This window comes from Nothobranchius furzeri, chromosome 8, assembly GCF_043380555.1.
Source record: "Nothobranchius furzeri strain GRZ-AD chromosome 8, NfurGRZ-RIMD1, whole genome shotgun sequence".
NCBI classification, from domain to species: domain Eukaryota; kingdom Metazoa; phylum Chordata; class Actinopteri; order Cyprinodontiformes; family Nothobranchiidae; genus Nothobranchius; species Nothobranchius furzeri.
Window position 1 is genome coordinate 52,761,808 of NC_091748.1, and position 14,428 is coordinate 52,776,235.

The window sequence follows — 14,428 nt, forward strand, 5'->3', positions numbered from 1 at the left end:
CAGGCATGCAAATACAGGTGTACTCTCCAATGCGATCCAGACATGTGCCATCGTTCTGACAGGGGTTTGAACCACATTCAAAGACATCTTGTTCACATCGAGGCCCAGTGTAACCCCTGACACAGTTACATGTGAAAGACCCGTCGGTGTTCACACAGGTACCGCTGTGCTCGCAGGGGTTAGACCCTGAGTATAAAGACGGGAAAAGATTAATAAAAAAAGAGGAGCAGCAGATCAATAATATTTAGGACTGTAGCTCACCCATGTTGCACTCATTTCTGTCAATGTTGCAAGTGCTGCCTATGTATCCAGGTGGACAGTTACAGTTGAACATCCCAGTGACGGGGTTGGTGTCACAATGTGAGCCCTCTCTACAGGGGTTACTGATACAGGCGTCATCCCTGTGACACAGCAAACCTGAGAAAACGCCGCAGTAAATAAATCAGTAGAAGGTTTCAGCGAATAAAATAATTATGAATAAGCAATCACAACAAAACGAATGCTATCGATTTAACTCCTGCTTGAGCTCTCTCAGAGAACATCTAGAGCAAGATGACGCATACAAACTTAATGCAAATTTGCAAGGATTATCTTTCAGGTGAGGTCTGATCCAAATCTAAACCTAATCAAATGTTTGAAAACACTAATTAATGTGTTCTTACTCCATATATCTATATCAGGCAAGCATGTTTAAGAAAAAAAAAACATTTGAAAAAGATCAGTTTTCAGGTGATCTAGTAGAGCAAACACATTTTTGTTTCACTTCTGTTACAAAACTTAAAGCCATACTACGCAACTTTTTCATATTTTTAAATCATTTTCTTGAGCCAGCATGTGCTGAAATGACCCTTTACAGCAGGGGTACTCAATTCTGCGCCAGGAGGGCTGGTATCCAGCACGTTTTAGTGGTTCCTCTGCTTCAACACACTTGATTCAGTGGCTGAATATAGAGGTCGGCCGATATCATTTTTAAAACAGATATCTACAAAATAAAAAAAATATATATATATATATATTTATATCAGGCACCTGTGTGGCCAACTGCCACCACTACTAGACTGAAGAAAGGACCCCAATACAGTTTTTTTTTAAATGTTTTGAGTTTGTCTTATATTTGAAGTTCAATAATTATTAAGAGTTTGATTGACTTATGGAGTTTATATTGCACAAAGTGAGTGTTCAGTTGTCTTTCACAATCAATGTGCTGCTAAAACACGTGTGTGTGTGTGTGTGTGTGTGTGTGTGTGTGTGTGTGTGTGTGTGTGTGTGTGTATATATATATATATCAGCCTAATAATCAGCTTTAGATATCGGCCATCTGTAACTAAATTCTTTTAAAAAAAATCGGTATCTGCATCAGCCTTAAAAGAAACCATATTGGTTGGCCTCTAGTTGAATGACCTGCGTAGCAGCTCATCAGGCTCTGCAGAAGCCTGTTAATTACCTACCAACTGAAATCAGGAGTGTTGAAACAGAGTTAAAAACTACCAAGTGTGCCTTTAAAGTAGTTAAACTTCAAAGAACATTTTTTTTTCTTTTCATTTGGTTCTAGTTATTCTTGACCTGCAGTTAGTCTCAAACCTTTTGAGTGTTTTTGGTTTCTCGTTAGACCCCACCTGTTTTTCCGGGGGGACAGTGGCAAATAAATGATGCCACGCGATCGATGCAAGTAGAGCCTGCGCTGCACGCGGCAGTGGCACAGTCATCGATGTTTTGAGAGCAGTCAGGTCCACTCCAACCATTAACACACACACAGACATAGCTGCCAACCAGGTTGCTACATGTGCCGCCATTCTGGCAAGTATTTGGCTGCAGCCGGCACTCGTCCACATCCTCTGTGCAGTGCTGACCTGTGGAAAAGAAACAAAAAAAAATGAAGATGAAGAGTTAACGCTCCAAGTACTAAGTAACATCAGTTTAGGTAACCAAAGTACAGGTAAAAAATTAATAATAAAACCGATCCCACTTTCAAACAGATTTCTCTTAGCAATAACTGAAAATGGGAAATTCAAGTATTCATATTTTAGTACCTGCCCAGTTTTAAAAATGTGTTTTTTTCATCACATTAGGTTAATTTGCACTAGTTGAACTGGTGTGTATAAACAGAATTCAATAAAGCTAATTCGTGTGTGTTTGCTTGGTAAACACAAGCAGAGACACGCCTCGTGTGGCGGATGAACTTCAAAGGCTTGGAGGAAAAGAATAAAAATCACAAGAGTATCAGAACATTACACACAGTAGAACCACACACGAGATAAATGTGTCTATTTACACAATATTTAGTATAACCAGAAATCTAAAATAAAATAAATATGTGAAATTCCTCAGTTTTTATTTATTTTTTCAAATGCAGTAGTAACATGTTGTAAATTACCTCCATTCAAAGATTAACACTGGATAATTTATAAACTGTATCAGGGTTAAATAAGTGTAAAAAAGATGATTATAAAATCACACAAAAACACCACTAACCGGTCCACTCTGGAGGACACTGACAGTTGTAGGTATTGACCCCATCAATACAGGTTCCCCCATTGGCACAATGATGATTAGGACAGTCATCAATGTTGTTCTCGCAGTTTGTTCCATTAAAACCTGGTGTAAACAAAACAGATAACTTTCATTATGCTCTGTCCTAGGGCTGCTCAATTAATCGAATTTTAATCACGATTATGATCTGAGTTTTGAACGATTATAAAAAAACAAAACAAGCCGATTATTTGCTCCTCTCACTTGCGCTGCCCTGAGTTGCAAATGAAGCGCTCCTCCACAGTGTTGCCAACTTGGCGACTTTGACGCTATTTCTAACAGCTTCTCAGACCCTCTTCTTGATTTTTTAAATCTTAAAAGTACCTAGTGAACACCTCAGAAACATCTCTGGTAACCCTTAGCTACTTTCTGGTTAACTGTTGTTGACATTTCCTGCAGGTTAGCTAAACACTCTGCCTGCGCTCCGGACCGTTCTTCACAACATTAGGAAAGGGAATGATGTAGTGATGTGTCAGTCGCTTAAGACAGCTCTCAGAGCTGGCTCCCTGTTGGACTAACCAGAGTGAGTGACACACACCGTACCTGCGGACTCCTGAGCCACTAAAAACGGCTAAATGTGCACGTGCAGCGTGCTAAACTACGGAAACACACGTGCAGCGTGCTAAACTACGGAAACACACGTGCAGCTTGCCCCGATTGCTGTAAGCCCGGGTTGGGGGGTGGGGGGTGCAGCTGTGGTTGGGACAATTATTACATTAACTGATGGACTTGTAAATAAATAGTTTATAGATAAGGTAGAAATAAGTTCCTCACAGTGATAAATAATAACTAATCTCTCTGAGGACACGGCGCTAGTGCATGCTCCTACAGCACCTTGGCACGACTAAATAAATGTTATGCAACATTTTGTGAACATCAATTTATTTCCATTCATTTGTTATAAATGCCACTGTATAATTCTTGCTGTCAGTATTTGCAAGATATTGGTATTTGGGTCTGTACTGGTTAGACTTAAATGAGTTAAACCAAGGTCTATAGCCTTTGGGTCATAGATTATGAGCTATAAGTGTATTGGTCTTTTTATACTGGTAATCAGGAGTTATTTTAGTGATCATTTTGTTTCTTATTTATTTTTGTCCTGATTGTGCCCTGAGCAATTTTATGACTGAATAAAAACAAATAAAATCAACATAAATAGAAAAATCGTCCTAAATAATCGAGATCTCAATTTCAGTCATAATAATCGTGATTATTATTTTTTGCCATAATCGAGCAGCCCTACTCTGTCCTAATTGTATCATTTCTGATAATCCAACTAGAGAAGATGAATAATGATGAAGTACAGCAGGATGTCCAGGTGTAATATACAGTTTGTATTTTTTTGTGTCCACATGTAGCAAACGACAACACTGCCAGCAGCTTTAAACTGTTTGTACTTGAAACAACATATTGCAACATTTCTAAACTTCAGAAACTACTTTCACGTTAGCATAAATACCAGCAACAGTATTACTATCTTTGTTATTTTGTTTTTGTTCCTCCACCTGTGTCTACGTCTATCTGTTATTTTACTGCAGATGTTTTGTGGGGTGTAAAAACTACAGCAGGGTACTTGTTGAATTTCATCATCCTACCTTGAAGGCAGTGGCACGAGTAGGTGGTTTCAGAGGTCTGGTGGCAGGTGCCTCCGTTTAGACATGGAGAAGGTGAGCAAGGGATGTATGAGCTTTCACACTGTAAGCCAGTAAACCCGGGTTTACAGATACACCTGCAGAAGTAGCAGAGATCATTTCATTAAATGTTTTAGAAACTATGTATTTAAAGGAGTCACCAGTTACTACCATGGATATCTACATTATATTATAGTCTTTTAGGCCATAACAATTATTTGAATTGGAAAAATAAATTATAAAGTGCTTTTCTGACCCTTTCTTGTAAAGGACATGTTTTCTCGCGAGAGCACACGTGATATTTCGGCTGTGCCGTGTGCGTCATTTGGAATCGTAGGATGTCCAAGGAATATCCTTTTCTCTCTTGCTCTGATTGGCTAGAAGGGCTCTATTACAATTGATTATTTGATTTAGCAGCAAAACGGTGTCTTCCCTTGCTAAGTGCACTGATCTCCTGCCACCACCACCAACAGTAAGCTGTTTTGTAAAGAAACTGTAAACTTAACAATATAATAATCAGCGGCGTGAAAGACTGAAACTTCCTTGGACGTACTCCAATTCCAAATGATGCATCCCGTCACGGTTGAACTATAGTTCCAAAATGAAAGTTGAACCAACGTCTTTCGGCGCGTCTCATTTGGACATTTAAAAATAAAAATTTGGGCGTCTTATTACTGTAAAAAAAATCATTATTATAAAATAAAAACTCCAAACAACAATCTGGTATCTCTGGATTGAACCCAGGTCCTCTGCGTGTAAGTCAGGTGTCTTACTAGTTGAGCTATACCTTTGACACATTTTAAACTAAAAATATTTTTATCAACAAAAATGGTGTTAAGTCCCAGCAAACATTTCAATGCTTAATGACAGCTGAAATTATGTTAGTCTAATAAAAGTTTGATATTTTAAAATACAAACTATTACTACTACATTTTCATTGACAACTAGTTCCAAAATAAAAGCTGAAATAACGTCTTTTCTGGAAGCGGAGCAGTGCGGGCTATATCGGCGTTGCTCTGCGCTGTCCATATATGGTACTGTACATCCTGCCTTTGTGACGACAGCAAGGCCAAAATTCAAGATCTCGTTTTGGAGTGCGCATGCTCGTGGGCTGGTTGGGAAAGCCAAGAGTTAAAAAATGATCCAATGTTAATCAAGTCAGGTCATTCTTCATTAGGAAGCCACTATATACACACTTTATTCAAGTGGAAAAGTGAAACTTTCAGGTGATGACTCCTTTAAAGTTGCAGCATTGTTCACATTTGCTCACTGTTAAACTCACCTGTAGAAGCCTGGGGTGTTGACACATACACCTTCATTCTGGCATGGAGAGGGTGTGTCTGCACATTCATCTGTGTCATTAAGGCAGCGGGGACCTTTGTAGCCAGGAGGACAGGAACAGGTGTAGCTGCCACCAGGCTGTGAACTACACCTTCCTCCGTTGGCACAAGGACTGGAGAGACAACTGTCCTCGTGCTCACAGCGTTGACCTGGAAATACACAGGACAAAGAATGAAACAAAAAGCTTCAGCAGTTCCAAGTAGATTTCAAAAAAGAGAATCTGTGAATGAAAAGGACTTTGATGCTTGCAGAGAACTAGCATGCAACATGAAAAATAATTTCCATATTATGTTACTGGGTTTGTCCTTTATTATTTTTTTTTATATTATGCTCTACACTGCTGCAGGAGTATGGCAGGCCACTGTTGCATGTATTCACAAACGTGTCCAATCTAACTTGGATTATTGCTAACCCGTACATAATAGATACGTCACCATTGCATATTTGGCAGTAGAAATTAAATGTTATTAGCATTTCCAGTAGCTTACTACTGAATGTGTTAATGAAATACATAAAGTTTGACTGATCACAGTTAAGTTATGGATATATTTAGGTGATAGCATGTTGTCTGCATGCTACTATTTTCTAATCATGTTTTGTTGTTAAAGGAAGGAAAGAAAAATGTTTCCATAGCAGTTTGTAAATGTTCCCGTTTAATCTGATTAATCCAGTTCAGACCCCATCCGATTCAACGATGATCTAAAAATCGTTTGTTGCAGTCCTATTACTCGTGATGAAAATACTAACAGAAGAGATATAAGAACATTTGTTAAGGGTTGCATGTTGTAGAGATGAAATAGCTAATAGGAATTCAGTGCAAGCAATCAGAGAAAGACCTTGTGAATAAAAGTGTGCATTTGAGAAGAGTCAAATACATCAGGCATTTCAAATGATAATTCTAAATCAATATTGAACACCATCTCACCTGTCCATCCTTTGGTGCACTCACACCTGTACTTATCAAGGGACAGCAAGGTGCAGACACCTCTGTTGGCACAGGGGTTGTTTGGGTAGCACGTGGAGTTCTGAGGAGTTTGGCAATGTTGTCCAGTGTAGCCGAGAGGACAGGTGCAGGTGGCACTACCAGGTACAGGGACACCAGCTGACATGGACACAGAGCAGTTCCCCCCATTTAGGCAGTAGCCAGGCTGACATGGGTCCTTATGTTGGCAGTATTCTCCTAGAAAGCCTGCAGCGCATCTAAAAACGGAAACATTCAATAAAATCTGTGATCAAACAGCCAAAACAACAAAAGATCTAAAGCCTTCTAACCAGTCCTTAATACAAACAATACAACAGAAAAATGTCCTGAACATGTTGACAATTGCAAATGAGAGCTTTAAAGGGTTGCAAACAGGTGGATGTAATGCACCACATCTGAAAACCAGGGACTGAGCTGAGAGTAGCATTGGCAAAAAGACCCTGTGCTAGACAGACACACACACACGCACGCACGCACGCACGCACGCACGCGCGCGCACACACACACACACACACACACACACACACACACACACACACACACACACACACACACACACACACATCAAAGAAACAGATGAGCTGTAGCTATAAAATGGCCTAAAGAGCAGTATGTGGGGAACCACATCCCTGAAGGAGCATTAACAAAACGTGTGGTTGTGCTTAAAGAGAAAGTTGTGGCTCAGTTGCTTTAAATTAAAATGTTTATTGGGTTTTTGTTCTCTTACTCAGTATCTCAAGACAGAAGTTGTCATTAGTACTAGATTTAACTCATGGCACGCACACACATGCACACACACACACGCACGCGCACACGCACACGCACACACACACACACACACACACACACACACACACACTGAGCTACATAAAGTACATTGATAGGATTTCTATGTTTAAACATGCGGGTATGACCGGACAAGCAGAAAACCCAGAAACAAAAAATGCACTAGAATGTTCTGAACCCAGAGCTGCTGTCCCTATGAAACATCCTTGAATGAAAAACAGGACCATGGCTCTATGAATGGGTTAAAGTGGGGTCAGTAGTCACAAGCAGAAGTTCAAATGCAGAAGGGCATGAAGTAACGTGAAGTTGTTGACTGGTGCCAGTCAGAAGAAAATGATTAAGTATACCCCAGACCAAAATAGCAGAAGAAAGTTATCATTATTATGGATGATTTTACAGAAATCCATATTCATTTATTACCACAAATTACGTGCAAGTATTTTTGTATGTTTACTAGGGTTGTCACGGTATGAAAATTTAACCACACGGTTATTGTGACCAAAATTATTGCGGTTTTCGGTATTATCGCGGTATTTTTTAAACGGTGTTGCATATGTTCAGAAAGCATTGATAGTCCTGTTCTACACAAACTGAAATAGTTTAACAGTGTTTATTAAACCTAAAACAACACAAAGCCTTAGCAAAAGTGCAACTTTTCACAAGTAAAGGAACAAATAGCTTATTTTTCTGGAACATGTTACAGTAGTCAGTGCAGGTTTAAATTATACAAATCCAAACATTCAAAACATAAACAATATGTAAACAAATCAAAGAAACACCACTTGTTTTCTCATATACTTGTTTTCTTCATTATCAAAATGAAAATCTAAAACTCCAGTCCACACTTGACTTGAGCACTGTACAAGTCAACCTTAAAAAATATGTATTTAAAATAAATATCCACTTTAAACAAATTACTAAAATAACTACTACACTATGTAATCAAATCCAAATGTTCAAGTATAAATGGCATTGAATAAGTAAACAAATCAATGACAAGGAACTAATTGTGTATTTCTCTTCATCATCAACAAATAAGATGCTTCATCCAGCAACAGGGTGTCCGTGACACGGTTTAAATGCTGGCAGAGGACGCTGCGGCTGCAGTATATAGTGACTCGTTGCATTCTCCCTCAACCAAAAGTCCTCACGTCATGCATTTCAGCTAAAATGCTAATGTTAACTTACCTTGCACTGGCTGTAGAGACGTGGGTGATGGTCACGCAGATGTGCCATTAGATTCGAAGTGTTACCTTTTGCAGACACTTGTTTCCTGCACGTTCTGCAAACGGGATAGCAGTCTTCTATTAACTGTCCCTCAGCATTTTTCAGAAATTCAAAATATCCCCATACTTCCGATTTAGTCTTCTTTGAGGGCTGATGGATGTCCTGGGCGCTGTCGTCTCCTCCTTCGGCCATTATTTCAGCTTCAAAGTTTTGGTGCCGTTGCAAACTAAACAGTGCGTGTGCGCGCCGCGGGAACTTCAGCTGAAGCGACGGTGGCTGGTAAGGGTCACCGCGCCAAAACCGCGGCCACGGTAAACCCACCGAGATTATTTAGTTTTTTTAAAACTGGACGGTTATTTTTATTGTCAACTTTTTTACCGGGGTTTACCGCTATACCGGTTACCGTGACAACCCTAATGTTTACTCTCTCAGTTCATTCTCATCCCCTTTTGCTTTCTTTTTTGTTTGTAAGTGATTGAGACGCATGCTGGACAGTGGACAGAAATGTATTCTATTGCTCAATGCTGTCCAGCAGTGATCTTATCAGGGACAAGGTTCTCTTTGTGACTTTCTATTCCTCTTATTTTTGTGGGTCCTTCCTGCTTACACTCATCACTTCTCCATGTGAGACAGTATTTGGTAAGAACTGGTATTTAGTTTCAGAATTAAAACACTTTTAGAAAAGTAATTTTCAAAGTATGGATTGTGTCTTTGATTTGTTATCGTTGTGTGTGTTTGTAGCACATGGCAGACATGCTGTCTGGGGACTGTGGGTGACAGAGCGACCTGTTGCCTTTTACGAAGGCCTCTAAAACTCCCTCCCAAGAGGGGCTCCAGTAACACAATACAGGACAGAGATACACCACAAAGCAACCAGTGCTCACACGTACACAGACACCTTTTTGTTCCCATTAGATGATGAGAAAATTGGAGTGGTGCAGGAGCACCAATGATTCGATCTGCAACACGTTAAAACAATATTTTTAACTACATGTATGCTGCAACATTTAAAAGAAACTGAGACGATGGGAATTCTCACACTTACTTGTATTTATAACAGGCCTCCCCACCCCAAAGCAGCTTGAACGTATTAGGCTGTAAGTGCATGGGAACGCAGAGGAGGCATGAATCATGTCAAACCAGCTCTAACAGATCGATCATATCCAAGAAACGTCTGCCTAAGTAGTGTGTGTGAGAGTCACAGAACGGCTTCACAAAAACAAGTAAACATCTGATGGCTGAACCCCACTCTAATGGAACTGGTTCACACACAGAATAAACAGGCTGCTGAGATAAGGACCAGAATTAACACAAAAAGGGAATGATTATGGTTTAAGTTTGTTCAGACTGAGTGAGCAAATTTCAGATTTTCATAACTGATCTGAACTTAATAAAACATTACCAACTTTTAAAGGTGGGTGATAAACCAAATATTTAGTCATGTGATACGGCGACAAAAACAGATACTGGGTTACCGGAGAAGCTCAACCGAACTCTGAACCCCACAAGCCAGAAATCACTACCGGAGGTGCAGACATGTTTTGGACCGTTTGACTCAGAAGGCCCGCGACCTGATTTGAGCACCGGGGACGATTCTGTTCATCTTCAGAACCAAAATCGATTTTGTTTACGTTTGTTAAGTACTTAATTTCTGTGCTCCTCCGGGAGCTCTCAGCTAAAATAGGTCTTAGCTCCATCATACTGTCCCAATATAATTCAGTAATAGTGCGGTTCTAGATGGATCTACAGATATAGGTTATTAGATCAGACCAAACTTAAATAAGCCAAATATACCCAGCAAACAGACCAGCACGGAGGAGAGACTGCTACCACCAAAACAGCTCTCCTAATGTCTGAAAGAAGCTCCTTTATGAAGGGAGAAACGCTCCCGGTGATTTTCTACATCTGCGGTAGAGACGAAGCAGCGCATCTGACCCCGGAAGTTGTTGTCCGTTGCCGGAAGATGAAGGCGGGCAAAACAGGAAAGGAATCTAGTAGCGGACGGACATTGTTCCGGGTCTTCGGTATTTGGCGGAGATGTTAGTGAAGGTGGAGAAGAGGGCGAACTAGAGGAGGAAAAACTTGCAGGTTCCTCCTCTATTTACAAACTACTGGGGATGCAAGTGGACGTGGTGTGTCGACTACCAGATCTTAAGTCAACGAATTTTTAGAATCGAGCCGTCGACGTCATCGACGCTTCGTTACAGCTCTGCCTTTGAACACCAATTTGTTTACCCTTGAATAAAATAAAACAATTAACTTAAAAAATTCCCTCAATGTTGACATGAGGCAGACAGACATCCTACTGAGGCAGAAGTGATCATTATCAAAGACACCCACTTTAGATTAGACATGGACACCATTCATCTTCTCTATTAGCATTTCAGCGATTAGTCCCTAGATGACCCCAAGACAAATGCCTATACAAAAACACACAAAAAACACACAGACAGACACCCCTCCTCAATCTGACTCCCCACTGTAAACACAAACACAGCTTGGTCAGGATATCACAACATGATGACCATCCTGGGAACGAGGACTGCTCTTTTTTCTCTCAGGCAGCCCCCCACCTTAAAGTAATGACATGGCCTTCTGCTCTGTGACATATATCACATTAGCAAGCTGTCACACAAAGAACACCGTGTCCACGTTATTGCAAGGTTTACATTTCACCAGGAACTTTTCAAACACTTCAAAGTCATGAAATGCTTACTGAACAGAAGTTATTTTGATGCAATGTTTGGCCTGATTTGAAAGACTTTTTGTCAATTTATGTGCAATCTATCATTTTTGCTAGTGTTGTTGTTTGAAACCAAAGCAGAGCTTTTTAATTTATATAACACATGTTGTCGGACTCTCCTTGAACCTGACACCATCTGTCAAAAATTACTTGCTTCTCAAAAAATGTTCTGAATATTTAAAAGTGCTGACATGAAAGGTGCACAGTAAGTGCTGTTAAATTCAATCGCTGCTGTCTAACCAGTGTTGACAGAACCAAATGCAGTGGCATCAGGAAGTGATACCCTGTCCTTCAGGTTTCAGTGCCAGATAGAGAGCTCATTATTGGCCCCTGGCTGTATCACCAGAGCCCGAGGCAAACAGACAAGGCTGTGCATGATTCACATTATCGTCAGGGAGTGGTGTCTCACTGAGGAAGCTCTAACCAAATACACAGTCTCACTAATCTGTGGCTAAAAACAACACAAGCACCCGTATCACTCTTCCGACAAATTTCCACACACACACACAACACAACAAAGGAAATAATCTCAACATGAATTAATACTCAGAAACCTATGTCAAACAACTAGCTCTCCTTTAGGAAGAACGAAAAGAAGGCTTTTGCTGCCAAACTCATCTATAGTTCCTTTGTTTTGCTCCATGAGGACTTTTTTCCCTCTCCATTTCTCCCTCTTAGTTAACTATGTGCTGTTTCCTGCAGCCCCTTTTCTTCCTTCTCTTTCCCACTCCTCCACCTCTCATTTTTATCCCCACTTTTGAGGTGTCAGGTTTCCACAGCTGGTTCCCATTAGCGCCCCCAACTCATGCACATCCCTCCCTCACGCTCTGTACTCTTTCCCTTTCTTCTTCCACCTCATCTACCTCATGCTGACCTCTGCCTATCCAGGCTTGGCGTGGGAGGGAAGGTTTAGAAAGCAATAAGGAGTGGGTTGACTCCAACTCATCTATTGTCTCTAATCTTCTTTATTTTGAATTCTTTCAGCCCAATGTGTTCTCTATTTTTATAAATTTTTTTGTTTAAATTTTCTCCTCCAACAACTCAATGAGTAATACTGCCTATCTTCTTTTCTAGTTTCAGCTAGGCTTAATAACTCCTTCACCCTTTACCCCTGCAGCCATAGCACTAGAGAAAGAGGTGAGAGTATAAACCGGCTCACTTTTCAATCCCTGGATCACTCCCAGATTTGGAAAGAGCATAGGTGGCCTATTCACTGCACCGCTGAATGTGTGCATGCAGAAATGTCAAGTTTGTGAAGAACACTTAAAAAATGCACTGCATGATATCATTAAAACAACTATGGAATAATGCTCCTAGGTCAAGTAGAAAAACTGCTACTATAGTTTACTTGCACAGTAAGGTACGCACCATAACTGCTGTATGGATTACACTAACAAAGAATCTTTGGGCAAGCTACTGAACCCCAAAAGTTGTCCCCCGGGCACCTCAGGGATAGGTCAAATGCAGAGAAGATCTTCCCCAAGTGGATCAATGTACACTGCCGATGAAAAAATAAGTCACCACCAAAAATCAGGTCACATACTCTATAATTTTTTTTGGACCGCCTTTAGCTTTGATTATGACACACATTCGCTGTGGCGTTGTTTTGATAAGATTCTGCAAAGTCACACGATTTATTTACATCTAGTGTTGCATTAATGTTTCACCAAGATCTGCATTGATGATGGTAGAGTCTGACCGCTGCACAAAGCCTTCTCCAGCACATCCCAAGGATTCTCAATAGGGTTAAGGTCTGGACTCTGTGGTGGCCAATCCATGTGTGAAAATGATGTCCAGTGTTGCCCTGGGAATTTTTCCAGCTGTAGCCGGGGGGGGGGGGGGGGGGGGGGGGTTATGACACGTCTCACCTTTATGTTAATATTGTTTTATTTGATGCACTCCACTTTGAACTGCACCAATCCAGCAACTGCTGCATTTTAATAACTAGAATTAAAGGTGAATACACCAATATTTGCACGAGATTACTTTGTTTTAAACTCTCAGTGACACACTTTGCAGGGGGGATTTGGCATTTAACTTTTCTTGGTATCTGGAAAAACATCTCCTTCTGCCCCCCCTTTATTTGACTTTCTGCCCCCTTTATTTTGATCCAAGATCATTACTGGGCTGGCCCTATTAAAAACGTTCTACACCCCTGCTTAGTAGAATTAATGAAGTATTTTTAAGTCAGTATAAAAATGACTGAAACACAAATATACATATTTGGCATTATTGACCAATATCTTTGATTTAATTTATTTATAAAGAACATCAAGATGCATTACAGTGAACATTATAATAAAGTAAATTTTTCTAGTGCAGAGAGGAGACAACCCATAGAAGCACTGATTTGATCTCATTTCAGAGAAAATAGAACTGGTCAGATGCACCTAATAAATAAAATTACTAACATAAACTCAGGAATCTGTTTCTTTGCTTCATTGTTCTGGTGCTGAAATATCACTAATGTGAACCAAAGGAGATACACAGATGAATGCACCTCATTATTTGGAAATTAGTGGGTGTGGTTTACATCAATACATTATTTTAAATCTGAAATTGATATGGATTGATCAGAAGTTGCTATGTGTATTGTTTATTTGAAAACTATTTACAGAGCAGCCTCAGAGTTGAGATAAAATATTTTTGATCACAATAGTAAAGGAACTATTACAGAACAAGTTTTTCAGTAAAATCAGAACATTAATGTTTAAGTGCATGAATTAATACATCTGAACTCATGCAGTAGGAACTAGGAAATATGAAATACTAGAACCATTTTATTTTAATTTGATTAAACTGATTTTTTCCTAATGTTGTTGGCATTTTTCCCACACCCAGTTAAACAAAACAATGTTGATTGAGGTGTGTGTGTGAGAGAGAGAGAGGGAGAGAGTTAAAATAATAATAATAAAAACAAAAACCCGACCGGAGCGGAGGCAGTGACCGACGCATGCACGAGCCGTTTTCAGCTCTGTCTTGTCAAATGCACCACGTACGTTACGAAAAAAGTAACTTTAAATATTCAACTGAAAAAGAGGCGAACTGAAGAAAACCTAGGGAGTTCTGAAGAAACATGAGAGACAGTGAAGCAAGCACAGAGAGATCTGTTACTGTGTGTGTGTGTGTGCGTGCGTGTGTGTGTGTGTGTGTGTGCCGGACAGACTGAGCTCCCGGCTGCAGTTTTGT

The 14,428-nt window shown here is 40.1% G+C and overlaps 1 protein-coding gene across 2 annotated transcripts in view; it reads right to left on the reverse strand.

Moving 5' to 3' along the window:
- The window catches only part of notch2 (notch receptor 2), an 86,060-nt gene that overhangs the window by 17,172 nt on the left and 54,460 nt on the right, over positions 1-14,428 (reverse strand). For both annotated transcript variants that reach the window (XM_015971519.3, XM_015971518.3), the window contains exons 3-9: positions 6,427-6,701; positions 5,443-5,650; positions 4,125-4,258; positions 2,473-2,595; positions 1,617-1,850; positions 262-417; positions 1-186 (exon numbers count right to left, since the gene is read on the reverse strand). In XM_015971519.3, coding sequence (XP_015827005.3) covers positions 1-186; positions 262-417; positions 1,617-1,850; positions 2,473-2,595; positions 4,125-4,258; positions 5,443-5,650; positions 6,427-6,701 — 1,316 coding nt within the window. The remainder of the gene's footprint in view (positions 187-261; positions 418-1,616; positions 1,851-2,472; positions 2,596-4,124; positions 4,259-5,442; positions 5,651-6,426; positions 6,702-14,428) is intronic.